Below are 18,502 nucleotides of genomic sequence, written 5' to 3' on the forward strand. Positions count from 1 at the left end.
GTCCTTCGGCGGCGGCTGGGGCGGGTCGGGGCCCGGTGGCGGCTGGGGCGGTGGCACCTGCGGCACCTGCGGCGTGGACTGGAGGGACGGCGGCTGCTGCAGCTGGTGGGGCGTGTGATGAGGCATCTGCTGCTTTCCTTGTGAGTACAGATCCAGGATCTGGTGGCAGATGTCTGAATGACGGGCGACAATCACACTGATCACAAACTGACGCTTTAAGGAAGATGTGCCCAGGGAAAACCCAGCCCGTCTCCCTTTCCACTCGGAGTCCCCCACGGCGACCAGTGCACAGGGACCGCACGTGCACCTCCCCCGCACCCCGTCGCACGGCCTGCACAGAGCAGCCGCTCTTAGAGAGCGGGTCAAAGACGCCTCTGCAGAACGGCTTACACTAACGTGTGCGGGAACGTCCGTTCTTGGGACTCCGGGTTTACAGGGAAGAGTGGCCCGAACTTAGAACACTCTCGGGAAAGCCGAGCATGCCAGTACCTTCCAGAACGTCCACAGGGACGTCCTGCACAAACTGCTCCCACCATCGCCGGTACATGGGTTTGGAGGTCCATTCCTGTATTTCAAATTTGCACAAGCGGCCGGCGAGGTACATCACGGCCACTGCTATGATCTCCGGCTCCCACTGCAGTGACAGGGTCGTGCAGAGACTAGTGCAACGAGAAAAAAGGGGGGGGTGACTTGGAGCAAAGCTGTTACCCAATGCGTGGGGGTCAGATGCCACGTCTAAGCGTCAGTTTGCTTATTATTCCCTAAATAACCAAATAAAGAGTTAGAAATAAAAGAAGCTTTAAGTCTTCCAAAGGCACCAAAATAAGTTTACTTTTTAAAAATAATTAAAAAAAATTTTTTTTTTAAATTTTTGAGAGACAGAGAGAGTATGAGCAGGGGAGGGTCAGAGAGAGAGGGAGACACAGAATCTGAAGCAGGCTCCAGGCTCTGAGCTGTCAGCACAGAGCCCGATGCGGGGCTTGAACCCACGAACATGAGATCATGACCTGAGCCGAAGTCGGACGCTTAACCGACAGAGCCACCCAGGCACCCCAAAATAAGTTTAATTTAAATAGTTACTAATTCATTCTTTAGTTCTCCAGAATCAGAATTCCAGCACATTCAAAAACTGGTTATGTCATGAGACAGAAATAAACACAGCCTATGTTCCTCAAACTGCTGAGATCTGAGTCACTGTCCCATGTTGTCAAGTGACAGCGGCTCCACACACAGGCCTCTGTCCCCACGCTGCACGTCATCAGGTCCTGGGTTCTAAGAGGGCGAGGCTCGAAGACCATGACCAGGAAGTATGTTTGTGCAGAGCCAAGTGGGGTCTAAGTATCTAGCTGTCAGAAGCCTGCAGTGTGTCGTTCTGGACTGTGTCTCAAGCTGGGGCTGACACGCAGTGCCCTCTACTGAGCCCCGGCAGGGCGTCCCTCTGCGGGAGGCAGACTTCTGGCCGTCGGCCCCAGCTCTGCCGTCAGCTGGCTCTGGAGCTGGGTGAGTCGGAGTCCGAGAGACAAAATGAGTCTAGATTAAATGACCCATAACGTCCCTGCCTATTTTTAAAACTACGTTTAGACCCACACCTGAACGCACGCACCTGTCATTCACAAACGTCCATGCCATCTGCACCAGCTTCTGAATTTTGTTCTTATCACCTAGAAGTGGAAGAAAGAGGTAGATCAGAAGTGACGACAGTAATAAGAGTGCAAAAAAGCATTTCCTTCAAGCGCACACTGTGTGCTCCGCACCACCCAGCACACAGCCAAGAGCTGCGGCCCGGGCCCGGAGGCTAACCAGCGCCTCGGAGTCCGCCTCTGCGCTCTTCCCACCAGGCAGCCCCCGATCCCGGGGAGCCTGCTCCAAGGCCGATTCTATTAGGGGCGCCTGGGTGGCTCAGTCATTTGAGCGCCCGACTCTTTGATTTTGGCTCAGGTCCTGGTCTTAGGGTCATGGGATCCGGCCCCGCGATGGGCTCCACGCGGAGCATGGAACCTGCGTAGATACCCTCCCTCCCTCCCTCCCTCCGCCTCCTCTTCCCAGCTCGCACGCATGTGCTCTCTAAACAATTAAACATAAAAATAAAAAAATCAGACTCATTTTCCCACCTATCACTTGGCAACTGGAGAGGAGAACCTGTCTACACCCGACAGGAGTGGTGCTCACAGCCGCAGTACTGGCCATCTGGGCACGTTACGTGCTGGGCATGCCCACGCCCTGAACTCTTTCTTCCGTTTCCCTCTTTTGAGAAGCATAATCCGAACGCCACCGAATCATCACAAAGACTTGAGTTCCAAGAAAAGGTCTTTAAAATAATGCCGCCCCCTTACCTTTGAGTTGCTTTGCATACTTGAGGAGGAACTGGTACGGATGCTCAACCTGTAAATCAAACTTTATGGTCTGGAGTAGGATTCTCTCCAGGACCATCACTTCTTCCTGAAAGTAAAATAACAAATGTTGGGACAGTGATTTCAGCCCCATGAGACGGGGCTTTCCCATTTACTCCCCTCCGGCTCTCTTCCTCCTTCCTCTGCCCCCTAGGCCTTCCCTTGCTCAGAGACAAGGAGGAACTCTGAAAAGAGTTCTGAAAAGGGGGAAGATGAAACAATCCAATTGATTTTTTTTAAGAAATAGTGGAAACAAAATACACATTCTTAGAAATGTAAGTAGGCTCTACACCCAGTGTGGGGGCTCAAACTTACAACCCCAATATCAAGAGCTCCCCTGACCGAGCCCAGCACCCCAGGAATGTCATTTCTCTGATACATGAGCCACCCCTGTACAAAACAGACCAGTTTTACTTTATAGATCATTTAACGGTAGTTTCTTTCCAGACCTCCATCAAAAACACCACAATCCTTCAGGAATGTCCACTGAAAACTTCCAACAAAGAAGCGTTGATGATGGTGGCAGATTCAAACCCTGTACCTGCTCGACAGGCGCATCCCTATGAAGCCTGCGTGTCACCTGTCACCTACCTGAAATACACGGTCCCAACGTCCTCTGCGGCACGAACCCTCATTTCCTGTCACTAAACCACCTTCTGACCCCCCCACCCCCCATCATCTTTCCTGTTCGTTGATCTGATTGTCGACTTCTGTCCCAGAGTCAAAGGGGCGAACAGTCGGGAGAGTTCAATCATGACCCCTCGTTTTCTGGTTTCTGTACGGCTCCCCCCGACCCAGTTTTTGTTTTTAAGTGTAATTTCCATTTTATTTTTTCCCCAGGACAGGTTTTCCTCAGTCTTACGGACTCTGCTCCTGCTGTGGGCCTCCGGTGGAGGCGGAGGGGCAGCCCCTGCGGGTGCCAGTGGGGTGCTGGGCCCCGAGAACGCAGCCTGGCCGGCCGTGAGCGGCACACCTCACGCACGACAGCGGCTTCACGTACGGCACGGGAGGCCCGCAGGCACCGAAATCACTCGCTTTGGGAAAATGTCCCTGATGGGGTGCCTCCATTGTGAACCCCGTGACGGCCTTGTCCTTGGACTCTCAAAGGGCACGGCAGGTGCAGCGAGTGGGCTGCGTGTGGCCGTGGTGCTTTCCGGCACATCGTTCCTCCTGCTGTTGGTCATCCTGGAAGCACTGACCCGCGGGAGGCCCCCATGCCTCATTTGAGAGTCCTCTTACTTAGTGCCAGTCCAGAGGAAAAGGAAGCTATTGACATTCCGACTGGGGACTCACGGAGTCACGGGACAATTTAGAGAAAATGGAGACTTCCTAACCACACGGACTCTTCCTATCAGACATGTGTTTATCCACTGAAGCCTGCTCATTCCCCTCAGCAGTCTTCAGGTCCTTCCCGCACCCCCACGGGCTCCACAGGTCTCACAGGCCTGAGCCTGGACATCTTGTTTTACCGCTGCTGTCATACACGGGCTCTCCCTTTCGCTGTGCTCCCCAGCCAGTCAACGCCCACAACCAGGCAATTTTTTTAATAAGTTTTTTTTAATGTTTACTTTTGAGAGAGAGAATGAATGAATGAATGAATGAGCGAGCGGGGAGGGGCAGAGTGAGAAGGGGAGAGAAAATCCCAAGCAGGCTCTGCACTGACAGCCTGATGCAGGGCGAGAACTCACACACCATGAGATGATGACCTGGGCCGAAGCCGGACGCTTCACCACCAAGACACCTGGGCGCCCCCAGAGACAGGCGCTTCCTTGCACCACACTTAGGGCACTCTGTGCCGGGAGAGCCACTGGGGGGCACAAGGGGGGGCCTGCTAGAGGGCTCAGATCCCACCACTGACAGGCGCACCAGCCCCTCAGCCCCAGAAAGAGAAGACGGGGGGGGGGGGGCTTTTGCACTGAGGTTATGGCCTCACCCCACACACCGGACCATCGTCTCACCAATGGTTATTCCACACGCAGGGCGGGCCTGTGGGCCGTCCACCCTAGCGCTACAAGCATTCCCTCAGGAAAGCCTTCTACAAACTCAGGAACCTTCCCCCAACAGGAGACAGCCTGCCGATGCTCGTGTGGTTTTGCCTGGTTTTGTTAGCACCGGCTTCCCAGAACTTTCCCGTCTCCCAAACTTAGAAGCAGTCCCTTGCCAAGTGCACCTCCAGGGTTTGAGGCCGTGGCCCCCTGGGTGTTACGGAAGAGCCTGCGGCCTGGCCTCCTTGGTGTTTCAGGTATTCAAGTGCGGGGTAATTACAGGTCTGCGTGCAGACATCAGCCCTCAGGGAACCTCCCTTCAGCCCCGTGACACACTTGTCTGGGGAACGTGTCTGGGTTTCCAGGCTGGAGGCCCTCGTTGTGCCTTTAAGTAACCTTTTTATGGTATTCTTCGCAGCTCATAACCAGTCGGCCCTAGGGTCATTTCATTAAAATCTATGCCAACTCAGCTACAAGATCCACAAGAACAGCAAAGGCCACGTCTACTTGGCCACCTGTTTCAGGCCTAGTGACAACAGCAGCGGCTGGAATGAGGATTTGTTGAACACAGGAGAAACTAACACACTGGGGGAACCCAGACAGCTGAGGCCAAGCTCACTAAGGAAGAAAAGTCCCACATGGCTCGCGGTCTTGTTTTACCGCCTGTTACGTCACCCCCCCCCCCATTAACTGCCCTGCTCTCCTCTCTGGGGGAGAGACGTGCCCACAATGTCTTCCCCGCCCTCAGATGCGGCGCTTCCCTCTGGCTCCCCCAGCCGCAGCCCAGCCCTGGGAAGGCCGCACGTGACAGGAAGGAGGGCAGGCTTCAAAGCCGCCCTGCCTACTCGCCCCAGGCCCGCCCGGCCTGAAAAGCCTGGGTGAGGGGACCCTCCCGCTTCCCCTCTCCTGGGGCACCACCTGCGGGACGCGCACCCCACTGTGCCTGTCGGGCCTTGGTTTCCTGAGCTGGAGGCAGAGCAGGCAGACGCTGAGGGTAAAAGGGGACGTCCCCTAAGGGACCGAGGATGACACACACCGAGGGGCTGCCGCCTCCTCGGAGAGGCTCAGCCACCCGCAGGTGTCTGGGGGGGGACGCCACAGCTGCCCGACTACATTTTGCTCGTCGTCAGTAAGAGTTCCTAACAGACGCACATTTTCATAACCAGGGAAGAGGTTAATAAGCCACTTCAAGGGGCGGTTACCCATACTGACAGTACTTACAAACTGCTAGTATGAATCCCAACTACAACGTACGCAAAGGCATCCTGGGCCTCTGCTAACTCCTCAAAGCAGGAAGGAAAACGAACACATTTTACAAACACACAGAGGGGACCTGTGTTGTGCGGGCAACACCAGCCAGCGACGAAGGGCCAGACCGAGCGGTGCCACACGCGTCCTGGTTCGCCCAGCTTTACTGCACGCTGAGTCTGTCATGGACCCGACAGGTATCTGCCGAGTACCCGCTCTGTCCACTGTACCAGGCACCTGGCACACAGATGACATGGTCTCTGCTGTCACAGCTCTTACAGTCGAGGAGAGTTCTTTTGTGTGATTATCTGATTAAAATCCAACCACCTCTGGGCACCTGGGTGGCTCAGCTGGTTAAGCGCCCAACTCAACCTCGGCTCAGGTCACGAACTCACGGTTCACAGAGATGGCGCCCGCGTCGGACTCCGTGCTGACAGTGCAGGGCCTTCTTGGGCTTTCCCTTCCCCTCTCTGCCCCTCCCCCGATTAAGCGCACGCACTCTCACGTGCTCGCTCGCTCTCTCGCTCCCTCGCTCTCAAAATAAACAAACTTCAAACAACCAATCACAGTGACAACAGGTGGCAGCAGTTCAGACACGCGGAGCCTGACAGGAGTCCGGAGGGGAGGAAAGCCACTCCGGGGCTCCGAGCGCGGTCTTTTGAGAACAGGAGAAACACGCTAAAGGCACCTCTGGGACTATTTCACTGCCGTTCCTGACAGTGGCAGGGACTGTGGGGAGGGGCCAGGATGGATGGCACATCCAACAGCAGACTCTGGGTGTCTGAAAACAGCTGCCAGTGTTAACACTTTCCAACATTCTCCGGAAGCCCAAAGACACGCAGCATGAGCAGACACGGGCACACGTCCGTCCACCATGCCTGCTCTCTGCCTCTTCAGGAGCTGGCTGGAGATGCCGTCCTCCCGTCGCGGCCGGGCTGGGGGTGGGGTGGGGGCGGCTGGACCGCGCCCGGGTCTGGGAGCGCTCCTGGGAGCAAGCCGGTTTCCGCTCACGTCCAGTGGCCGCTGCCGCTCAGTGCTCAGAACGAGGCGTGTGGCCGGCAGGTGCTCCCGGCCTGCGGGCCGCATCATCCTCCCTCCTCTCCGGCAGGGGCGAGGGCTAGTGCCTTCCGCACAGGGCCCTCTCGGGTCTCGGGTCTGGGGAAGGGGCGCGCACTGGAAGCTACAGGGGCCGCACGAGGAACCTCCCCTCACCCCAACGCTACTGTGAGGAATCAAGGTTTGAAGGCAGGAAGTGAAGATTCTTACCTTTGGGTCATCTCCAAACTGGCCAAACTGCACATCGTTTAATAAACTGCGAGCTGTTTTGATGATATCTTTACATTTTTTGGGCGTTTCTTCTACTTTCCCAGCCAGGAAGAGACAACAAGCTCCTGTCACCTGCAGGGGAGATAGGAGCCCTGGAGACACTGTTCACGAAGCGGCAGGAGACACAAGCCAGGGTCTCTGGCCTCCGCCACAACCTGGTCCCCTTATCCTCCTGTCTTCCTTTTACTGGTTCACAAATGCTCTGATGCTCAAAAAGCTTGAAGGAAATTTCATATACACACACACAACCCACTCCCAATTTGGCTTCTTAAATTATTTTAAATGGAGTTTTTCAAAGAAAATGTCATGTAGACAAAACAGATGCCAGAAAGGAAAAGAATCACAGGAACAAACTTTCTTTCCGTGGCGGCCTCCACGCCGGCGGCTCCCGAGCAGTGCGCTCTGCTGCAGGGCGAGCCCAGGGACAGGCTCGGCCGGGGGATCCATCTGGACCCACGGCCCACAGCTTCTCCTCCAGCCGCCAGGACCCCCTGCAGCCTCCTCACTGCTCGGCCCCACCCCCACGGGACCCCAAGCACGGTAGGCGTCAGACGCCATGCCGGGCACGGAGCTGATTCTGCCACAGGCCCCTTCCTCTGGAACTTTACAAACTAGTGAGGAAGACATGCGTGCAAAACCGGGTAAAACCTGAGCAAGAGGAAGGATCCCCAACATGTTCATTTCCTGGTAAGTCTTCGTCACCTTCCTTGTGAAATCCCTTGGGTCACTTCAATCTACCTACTCAAGTCAGATTTCCCTGGTCTGGCGTTTGAGGCTCCCCATGGGCCGGTCCAGCTTACCTTTCCGCCTCAGGCCCCACCATCCCTTCCTGCCGCTCGGGCCTCCCTGGCCGGGCTGACACAGAACAGCACGCTTCTCAGTGTCCCTCCTCAGCCCGTTTCTGTTGCACTGACCGCTCTGTCCCATCTCAGCACGTCTAAGCCCTGCCTCCAGTCGAGGCTTAACTAAGGGCTGGCAGCTCCTGTGCCGCCTTCCCGGATCGCTCTAGGAAGTCAGTGACCGCGCCCTGACTGCTCCAGGCGGCCCTCCTTGCGTCTCCTGCGGCCTCACGACTGACCCCGTGCTTTGTACACGCCACACCGCCCACCCCGGCTCCACGAGGCAGGCTCCCTGTCTGTCACCTGCAAGTTTAAGGGGTAACTAAGGAATGAGTGATACGGCATAAAGACGTGCTCTTGGTCTTTTTTGGGGTCTTAAGTACTTATAAGCCCAAATTTATCCTGTAAAAGGTAGGAAGGAAGTAAATTCCACACAAATTGTAATATGATTGTGGTCCACACTGGCCTAAGTTAAAGAAGATTGGTTGGAAAAAACAGAAGTTCAAACTTGATTATTTATGGATACCATGTACTACATAGAAATAAATACTTTCTGGAAAACAGAATAGAAAGAGACTACAATCAGTCCAGTAAACTGTGCGGAAAGAGTAACATGGGATAGAGAATTATAATAAAATTCAAACACTTACATATCTTGGGAATTGCTTGAAGGAATGAAACATATAGAAGCGATGAAAATAAATTATTCCAGTTGCCAGGGTATCATAGTGTCTGTTGTTCTGGTTAAGGACTTTACCCAGATTTTTTAGAAGTTATGTTCTTAGTTAAATGTGGAAAAATAAAGACAAACAGTAACAACAAAATCGGTGTTAAACACTCTGATGGCAAAGCACGGGACCCTGAGGGTTTCTGGATTCTGACACGAGAATTAGAAGCTGAAGTTCCTGCTTCTAACAAGCAGGGCTTCCCCACCCTCTGGGCACACCTGACTGCGACCGCTGGGCATCCTCCTGGAGGCTACTAGTGGCTGGTTTACACGCTTAAAGGACAAACAGGAAATAGAAAACCCCTGAGGAGCCAAGTTAGTAGGGAAAAATTTAAATAGAAATATTTAAGACCCGTTTCAGTACAGAGACAGTGTTATATATTTTGATTTTAGTATCTAATCTAATTCTTGGTGCTGGGGGGGGGCAGCTATCTGAAACAGATTCCAAGGAGACTCAGGATACAGTCCCAAACGCGTGCCCACGTCGAAGATGAAGCGGGCGCCCTCCCGGCGGTACCGAGCCTCCGTGGCCGGGTCGAGCCCTTCCAGCTGCGAGGGTGTGTGAGCCAAGTCTTTCTTATCCCAGTACCAGCATGGCTTCGTGTGATCCAGGTTTGCTGAGGTTACTGAAGGACTTGAGTTTTCTTTATTCTCCTTCATTTATTGAAGTAGACTTATTCTTTCCAAAAGATTTTCTGAAAATGTTAGAATCCTAAGAGAAAAAGAGAAGGAGCAGCAAAGTTGGAAAGGCATACTCCACATTAAACAATCCGGATCATTAAAAACAGTCTGCAATCACAGATGATACTTACTTTCGGATCAAAATTTCCCAGAGGGGTGCCTGGGTGACTCACTCAGTTAAGCGTTTGACTCTTGATTTCAGCTCCGGTCATGATATCATGGTTTGTGAGATCGAGCCCCATGTCAGGCTCTGTGCTTACAGTGCTCGGGGCCTGCTTGGGATTCTCTCTCCCCCTCTCTATGCCCCTCCCCTGCTCACATGCTCCTTCTCAAAATAAATAAACTGTAAAAAAAATTTCTCAGAGAAGCATCACTACTGATTGACCATTACAAGCCCAGGCTCGCCCCCCCAAAGCCAATTTAACACACAAGTGACCCACGGAATAATAAATCCCAAACTTCCTAGCAGCTTAAAAGGAAGAGCATTTCCATCTCACGTTCCTTTCTGCCTTTCTTCAGTAGACTCAATCCCCTCATGCTGGTCTAGATTCCATTCTTTAGTAAAATCCGGGCCTGTCTTAACCCCTTAAAAAGATTTATGCTCCAAAAGTATCCAACTCTTCCATTCAGCACCCAATCAGAATTTCCCATTTTCAGTTTACTTCATTTCACTTAGAAGAGCCAGCAGACTGGATGAATTCAAACCTGCACAAGTCACTGAACTTGTGAGCAATATAAAGCGGGTGTCTGGGCGCAGTGATTCTGGGGCTACGGGTGGAAGGAGGTGGTCCACAAGGGAAGAAAGGAGATCCTTTAAATCGTTCTAGCTTTCTCGTCCTCTTCTTTTTCATTCAGAAGAAAGACTTTCTAAAAGCATCATGTTGAGGAAAGAAAACAGAAAGCAAGGACTGTCATCTGGAGGCCACTGGAATACGTAAACCGTTTGTAAACTCATCAGGGAACAGCCATTTCCAAACAGGTCAGCAAAAGTACTTTAAAGAGGCAGCTAGGACCGGGTGGGTCCTGCTGGCAAGGAACCAGCGGTCACTAGCTCAGTTCCGGGCCAGAGGCATCATCGGGAATCTGGAAGCCTAACCTCTGTGTGCCGCCTCACTTCTGGTGGGAAGGGATTCGGCAGGGCTGAAGGCACCCCCTGTCCTCCTCACACCTGGGAGCCCTACACATCTGATCTTTCCTCCAACAGGAAGAAATTAGGAGCCAGGAAAAAAGCAGTCTTCTTCAACTAATTTCTGCTTGTATGTGTGACAGAAGTGGGCAATGACACGGGGGTTGGGGCAGTCAGTTAGATGAAGCCTAAGTAAACGTGGAGAATTCAGTCAGATGCTCAGGAAATATGCAGCGTTCCCAGTCGGATGTCATACCGAGATACTTTCTCAACTCTCAGCTGGCAGGACGTCCAAACGTGTGACTACAGACTCTGTGGGCAAGGCCGGGGGAAGCAGCCAAGCCCATCTAGTGCTGGTGGGAACCACGCTCACAGGGGAATCTGGCAATATCTAACAAAATTACGTATGCATTTGCTCTGTTACTTAGTAATCCCACTCCGAAGAATCTACTCTGAGAATACCATTCCAAGTATGAAACAGTGTATGCATGAGATTATTCATGAAAATTTCACTTACAATAGCCAAAACAGTGAGCAGCCCAAATGTCCCTCAATGGAGCACCGGCTGAATAAAATACAGCTAGCATGACCATTAATGGTGTATCATGCTGGTACAAAAAAAGACTAAAGAAACCCTTCAAGTCCTAGTCAGGAGACAGCTCCGGGATCAGTAGGATGCAGGGCAGTGTACACGGTATGGTAGTATCCATGTAAAAAAAGAGGAGAAACAACAGACATCTGAGCTTGTTTTTTAAACTAACAATAAGAAAAAAGGTTACAATATACAATAGGGAACAGGGAAGAACAGAACGGAAAGGGAAGGAGCAATGCTGCTCTGGCGATCTCTTTTTACATAGCTTCGACTTTTTTTAAATGTGTTTTTATTTTGAGAGAGAGAGAGAGAAAATCCCTAGCTAGATCTTAGGGACTGTGAGATCATGACCTGAACCAAAATCAAGAGTCAGTGCTCAACCGACTGAGCCATCCAGTCACCCCCGCAGCTTTGACTTCTTAAGAAGCCTTTGATTTGAAAATACCTGTAGGTTCACAGAAGAGCTGAAAGACAGGAGAGAATTCTCGTACACCCTTTACTCTGCTTCCTCGAACGTTAACTCCTTACCCAACCATGATACACTTACGAAAACTAAGACATTAATTTTGGTATAACTGAACTACAGCCTTGAGTCAAAATTTTGAGTTTTTCCAAAAATACCTTTTCTGTTCCAGATCTAATCCAGGATGCTACCCTGCATTTAGGGGCTATATTTCCTTAGTACCTTCCAGTAGCAGTTTCTCAGTGTTTCCTGGGTTTTCATGAGCGTGCCAGTTTTGAAGAGTACTAGGCACAAGGAAATGCCTCTGCTTCAGGTCGAATGTTCCCCCAAGAACAGACTGGAGTTTGGGGGAAGAATGCCACAGAGGTGAGGGCGCCCCTCCCACCTCACCAGGTCAGATGCTGGAGCTCACCGTCCGTATTAACCGTGATCACCCGGTTAGGATGGGGTCTCGCCAGGTTTCTCACTGTAAGGTACTATTTTTTCCTTACCATTTTCTATTCCTCAGAAATGAGTCACAAGGTCTAGCCCAACCTCAAGGGGAGGGAATTAAGCTGCATCTCTTGGAAGGCGAAGAATCCAACGTGGGGACATAAGTTCTCTAACTACCACAGTAATTAGTGAACATTTCTGGGAAGGTATTTTGCAACGCAAAACACTAAGCAAATGATTCCCTTTTCTCCTTAAAGTTTCGCCCATTAATTCTAGCATTCATCTGAGGGTCTGGCCTGTAACAATTATTGTGGTTTTTTTTTTGTTAAAAAAATGTAAAACTTATTTATTTTTGAGAGAGAGAGACAGAACGCGAGAGGGGGAGGGCAGAGAGAGGAGACACAGAATCAGAAGGAGGCTTCAGGCTCTGAGTTGTCAGCACAGAGCCCAGTGTAGGGTTAGAATTCCTGAGTTGTGAGATCATAACCTGAGCTGAAGTCAGATGCTCCACTGACTGAGCCCCCCCCCCCGCACCCCAATTACTGTGGTGTTCTAATGGTGACTTTCTATTTCCTTCCTTCCTTTCTTCAACATTATTTGGAGTTCTTTTGTGAGAAAGATCTGTTTCTTCTCCCTCATTCATTTATTTATTCATCCAATCACTTATTTATATTAGCATGGACTCATCAGCATTTGTTTGATTCTTTGAGTTATAAGCCAATACTACCATCGTTTACTTTGTTGCCCAACTATTTCAGCTACAGCCATCGGAAGCGTCTCTTTTGGGTTGGCTCATGAGTCGTTTTGCAACTCCAGACTTCTGAATTATGTAAATATTTAACACCTTTGTGAACTTAACTAAAAAGAAAAAGCAAATCCTAAAACTCAAAATAAACCCAGCGTATACCAAACAGGAAACACAGAAAGTCATCGTAAGGAATTCCCGCTCTGGTTCCATCCTGAGTGAAACACAGTCTAGGGACAAAAGAGCTGCAGGAAATCTTAAACTCCCTCGGGACTATGTTGGTACCGGCATCAATGCTCTGCCCGGTCAAACCATCTGTGTACGCGGACTGTGGGGAAAAGCGAAGCAACAGCAACGTTAGCGCTGTTAGGAATCGAGAGTTCCAGTTCAAAGGAAACATATATGCACAAGATCAAAGGTTAAGGATAACCTGTCATGTTAAATTTTAATGGAAAATATAAGAATAAATCATGGTTAAAATACGTATACACACGCATCCCCGCTCTGTTCACCACAAGTATCTAGAAGCAACAACATTCCTATAGTCAGGAACACATCAGTGTCCAGATCTTAGTTACCAGGTCTCCTTTCTCCTCTCCAGTCTGGGACAGGGGTCTGCCTGAGGTGTACGAAAACTAATGGAAGCTTCTAAAAAGACACAGAGGCCAGAGTGGACTCTCAGTGGACAGACTCAGGGAATGTGAATATTATAAAGAAAAATGACAATGATTGTAAAAGAGTGAATGAAAAATCCATAAGTCCATACCTTTTACACACACACACACACACACACACATACACACACACATCAAAGTCTACTTTACTAGCACTGGTATTAATTAATGTGGAAGAAAAATACCTTTGCCTTAACAAAAGCAATCAAACCTGGCATCACTACGAGGGTGAAAACCTGCTGTTACGTGGCCTCCTGACATGAGGCCATAGGAAAGAATTATCAACCACCTACACAGTATTCTTCCCTCTAAAAGGCTAAATTCAACCGAGACCTGAAACCTAACTTCCAGTTCACGGTAAATACTGGGAGTAGACGAACAAGTTAGATGGCACATGGAAACGTTTAGTCACATCCAGAAATGTAACCCTCCGCCAGACAACTGACCTGGTCTCTTCAAAAAAGTCCATGTCATGAAAAAAACCAAAAGATGGGAGGAACTTCCTCAGATTTCAAAAGACTAGAGAGGCTCAAACTAACGTAGGACTCGTGACTGGATCCTCATTAAAATAAAAAGCCATAAAAGAAATCTTGAACAATTAGCGAAATTTTAATATGGGCTCTGTACCAGAGGCTATTAGGAACTGTTAATTTTCTTATGGGTAATGATAATGATACACTGATTATATGCAAAAATGACTATTCTCAGGCTGAATGAAGTACCTCGGGGTAGTAAAGTATCATGCTGTCTGCAACTTATTTTCAAATGGTTTCCCTAAAACACAGGTGCACAGAGTAAAGCTGGTAAAGGGTTAACGTGTGTCCCGTCTAGGCCACGGATAAACAAGTAATCCTTGCATGCTTCTTTCACTTCATAAAACGTGCAGGAAACTCAAATAAGACCGCTGACCAGACAGGTGCCCCGTATCCCCTCTGGGTCAGAATCCCTCAGCAGCCAGGGGATGCTTGCTTACGTGTGAGTAGTGATTTCGTAAGTTAAAACGATGTGTAAGTGCATCACAGCACACAACAAGAAAAGCACACTGATTTTAAGTGTATGGTTTACTGATTTTCACAGCATCTTGGATGCTCTCCTGGATCCTCTCCCAACCACGATCCGGGCCCCCCCCCCCCCCCCCCCCCCCCCCCCCCCCCCCCCCCCCCCCCCCCCCCCCCCCCCCCCCCCCCCCCCCCCCCCCCCCGGCTATCTTGACCCCTAGTCCCAGGGACGAGCCTTGCCGGGTTCGGGCTCTGAAGACCCTGGAGTGGCAGAACATCACTCCTGCACAACTGCTCTGCTGCATGTTTCCTCTGTGGGCCCATCCCTGCCGCACAGCGCAGCACCCGTGCATCCTCATCACCGTACAGCAGGGGTTTCAGCCGGGGCGAGTGTGTCCCTCGGGGACACTGCAATGTCTGGAGACATTTTTGGTTGTCACGACTAGGGAGCTGCTGCTGGGATCTAGTGGGTAGAGTCCAGGAGTGTTGGCGAACATTTTACAAGGCAGAGGAACAACTCTCCACAAGAAACTAACTGGCCCAAAATGTTGATAGTGCTGAAGCTGAAAAACTCTGTTGTACAGTGTCCTTTGAATAAAACACAATTTACTTATCCACTTTACTGTGAATGGACGTTTGAGATATTTCCGGGTTTTTTGTTATTAATAATAGTAACAAACATCCATGCACGTTCTTGTGGAGCAGAAAGCAAGTGGCCAACTGGCTGAGGAAATCAGTATCTCAAAATATCTATAATTTTTTCATGACACGCTAGCTGGGGACATCTACTTTAAGATATATTGACCCAACAGTTCTGCACGGAGTTATTCATTCAAATACGAGCCCGTGAGCCAGGCCTCAGTGACACAGCAGAACGGAGATGCAGGTCTTTGCCCCACCAGAAGCTACGTTCTAGGAAGTCTGCGCTCTGGCGGCAGAGACAAAGAGAAACAAGTAGGCTGTTATTTGTCAGGGAGTGGCAAGTGCCACGGAAACCACCACGGTGCGGCAAGGAGACGGAGAACGGGGCAGGAGCTGTTGGCAGACGCGCGGGTGAGGAGACTGAGCGGCCGTGCAGGCAGCGAGTGCTGAGGGCCTGTCCCCGCCAGAGAAGGAAGCACAATGGGCGGTGAGGCAAACAAACAAACAAATAAAGGCAAGAGATGACTTCAAAATGGTTTGCTTGACAGAGGGAATACTAAAAAAGACATGGGGAAGGAGGTAGTTTTGATGGTGGGGCGTGGGGCAGGGAGAATTCAGGCTCCAAAAATATTAGGTCTGAAGAGCCCACAGACATCTGTGTGGAAATACCCACCAGACACAGCAACAGGACTGCCGAGATCTGGAAGAACCTATCAGCCGGGATGCGTCCGTACTGAACTGACAACCAACGTCATGGTGGCAGGTGGAGGATGGAAAGTGGACCCAGAAGTGGTCTGGAGATAGAGCTCGAGAAAGCAGAAACATCTCCAAAAGGAAGCAAGGGAAGGAATGGTCCACGAGGTGGGAAACTTGCAACTTCAACGGCAAGAGAAACCAGGGGATATGGGCTGTAGGACAGGCGTGGCAGTTGGCAGTGACCAACGCTACAGAAGACGAAAGAACAAAGAATTAAGGAAAGGTTACTCCGGCAGGGAGTTCTCAGCCACTGGAAGTTGACTGTAGGAATGTTCGTACAATTCCGTATTGAAGACCACCGGCTTGGACGCTGTTTTAAATGAGTGATCAGTGTCCTGTGTGACCGGTCTCAGTAAAACAGACACATGCATGCACATAAATAGCAAAAACTTCGCAGAAGTACAGTGGGGCAGAAGGGAGACTGTGAAAAGGAATGAACAGGCTATGAAACAGGGCTCTTCTTATTTATTCAGTGTAAAGGAGAACGAAGGATGTTGGAGGCAAGAAGGGAAGGAGCCACTGGAGGAGGCTAACAAGCCACCGAGGGGTTGACTGGCCAACAGATAAAAAGCACAGTAAAAAAGTTAACCTCAGGGAGGAAGCCCTTTCTCTGAGACAGGAGGGAAGGACAAGTTTGAGGAAGATAATGAAAAAAAAATCACTTAAGGGGGAGGAAATAAATCTTAACCCTCCTGCCCCCCCCCCGAAGGAAATAAGAGTATGAAGGCTTGTGCTGGGAAGAGAGGGACGGAGGGAGGAAAAGGGACGGATCCAGTGGGGGAGACAGTGGAAACAAGCTCCCTACACAGTTCCTTACACCACGGACACACTGCACCTGCTTTACCGCTGCCAGGGGCTAACCCCCAGGCGAGGAACCCAGCGCAGGGCCTTTAGATTATTATTTTTTTATGTTTGTTTTTGAGAGAGAGAGAGTGAGCGAGTGAGACACAGACTCCAAAGCAGGCTCCAGGCTCTGACCTGTCAGCACAGAGCTCGACGCGGGGCTCGAACGCACAACCACGAGATCATGACCTGAGCCGAAGTCAGATGCTTAACCAAGTGAGCCACCCATGTGTACACCCTTCAAACGAAACGAATGTTATGTTTTATGCAGGAATCAATAAGTTTGAATACTGAATTACAATATAATCAAAATGAGACAAAAGAAAAAAATCCCGAAAATCAGACACCAAGAGTGGTCACTCTGAAGGAAATAAAATAATCCTGGATGACTTTTGACATTTACAGTCAAAGTTATTTAACAGGCAAGCAGCCTAGGGACGCTAACGATCTTAACCAAAATGTCGATCAATACCACCACGACTACTACCATCATGCATCCATTCTTCATTCAACAACCTAGAGAGCTTACTAGGTGCTGAGGACACAAAGCTCCTCATGGAGCTTTCATTCCAGCAACACCATTCAAACAAATTTTTACTGAGCGCCTACTCCTGAAAGGCACCATGCTAGCTAGATACCTCTAAAGAGCAATTTATCTCTAAAGAGCGATTTAGAGCAAGATACATAACCACTATTAGGTTTACCGTGAAAACACAAAAGATCACCCGCAAGCAATTGCTCTTAGAAGTCGTGCCTATCGATGATTTAGCGAAAGCTCGGGGCTGGTAACAGTCTAGGTGCTTTCAGATAACCTCAGACTCACACCTCAACTTTGTAAAGAACGACTGCTTTGATAACAAACCAAACAGCCCAGGAGAGGATCGGTAAAGACCACGTCTCGGCAAGACCGAACCTAATCGCGGAAGTGCCTTTTCCTTATTCCCAGTCCCACCCTGTTACACGGCTCTTCGGACTCCAAGGTCGAGAGTACCCCAGACGTAGAAGTCTCAGGCCTAACCTCGACAGGGACTGGCACACTGCGAAATTAACCGGGAAGATACAGGTAGTCCACGGTTGCTCGGCTCAGAGGGCGCGCGCGCGCGCGATTAAGAACCCACCCTCCCCACGCCCCCGCGACCCTTCTCCCCACCTGCTAGAAAGTCTCCGAATCCTAGCCGCACCTCACTTCGAGGGCTGCTGCCGGTTTTGGGGTCCGCGCCGGCCTCCCTGCCCCGCTCCTGTGCCTCAGACACCCTCCCGAAGCCCGACCCGCAGCCCCGCGGTCGCCCGCTAACTTCGATTTGCAGGAGGGATAGCGGAGCGAGGCGGAATCCGGAAAAAGAGATTCTGCCAGTGGGTGGAGGCTAGTGGCCATACTCTACCCCGACCTCCGGGTAAATGGAGGTGAACGGCGGGCGCTGGGTCACTCACCCCTCGCCTCAGGCAAGCCCTTAGCGACGTCTCTCCTCGCCGACCGCGGCCATCTTGGACGTGGAATGTCGGGGAAGCTACGTCATCTCGCTGCGTCTGCGACGAAAAACAAGAGACCGGGCGCGGCCCCGCCCAGCCACCCCTAACCGTAAGGCTCAGCCTTCTCTCCACCCATTGGGCCTGCGGGGCAGAACGGCCTCGGCTCCCGCCAGCTTCGGCACCATAATTGGCTGGGTTGCGCCCACGTTAGGCGCTGATTGGAGAACGGGCACCTCGGGCCCCGCCTCCCTCGCCCAAGTTCCGTTAGCAGGTTCGGTTGCTCTCGAATCGCCTCTCCCTTCGGGGGGGGGGGTGGGCGGGACTGCTGAAATAGAACCTCCTCCCCGAGGGTGGCTCCTCCTTCTGCCCACAGAGATCGCAAACCCGCGGGGAGGGGCCGAGGAGAGATTGGCGACGCTTTCGTCTTGGGAGAGCTCTACTTTCTTCTGATTGGCTGACAGGCGCCCCCCCATGAGTCGGAGCCGCGGGCCAATGGGCCGCGGTGGCGGCGGCCCGGGGGCGGGGCTCGGGGGCGGGCGGAGCCGGGTTGGGCCGCGGCGGCGGG

The 18,502-nt window shown here is 51.3% G+C and overlaps 2 protein-coding genes across 4 annotated transcripts in view; one reads left to right on the top strand and one right to left on the bottom strand.

The window, feature by feature from the left end:
* CCNK (cyclin K) overlaps positions 1–17,999 on the bottom strand; it is a 25,258-nt gene extending 7,259 nt beyond the window's left edge. Inside the window, exons 1-8 of the mRNA XM_029950913.1 lie at positions 17,899–17,999; positions 8,979–9,227; positions 8,439–8,520; positions 6,890–7,021; positions 2,334–2,439; positions 1,604–1,661; positions 490–659; positions 1–173 (exon numbers count right to left, since the gene is read on the bottom strand). Coding sequence (XP_029806773.1) covers positions 1–173; positions 490–659; positions 1,604–1,661; positions 2,334–2,439; positions 6,890–7,021; positions 8,439–8,520; positions 8,979–9,175 — 918 coding nt within the window. The 5' untranslated portion in view covers positions 9,176–9,227; positions 17,899–17,999. The remainder of the gene's footprint in view (positions 174–489; positions 660–1,603; positions 1,662–2,333; positions 2,440–6,889; positions 7,022–8,438; positions 8,521–8,978; positions 9,228–17,898) is intronic.
* A 122-nt stretch (positions 18,000–18,121) lies between these two features.
* SETD3 (SET domain containing 3, actin histidine methyltransferase) overlaps positions 18,122–18,502 on the top strand; it is a 75,304-nt gene continuing 74,923 nt past the window's right edge. The window contains exon 1 of one of the 3 annotated variants that reach the window (XM_029951518.1): positions 18,122–18,208. The gene's annotated coding sequence lies outside the window, so the exon portion shown is untranslated. The remainder of the gene's footprint in view (positions 18,209–18,502) is intronic. The other 2 variants (XR_003913158.1, XM_029951516.1) reach the window with 2 other exon arrangements.

Source organism: Suricata suricatta, chromosome 9 (genome assembly GCF_006229205.1).
Source record: "Suricata suricatta isolate VVHF042 chromosome 9, meerkat_22Aug2017_6uvM2_HiC, whole genome shotgun sequence".
NCBI lineage: Eukaryota > Metazoa > Chordata > Mammalia > Carnivora > Herpestidae > Suricata > Suricata suricatta.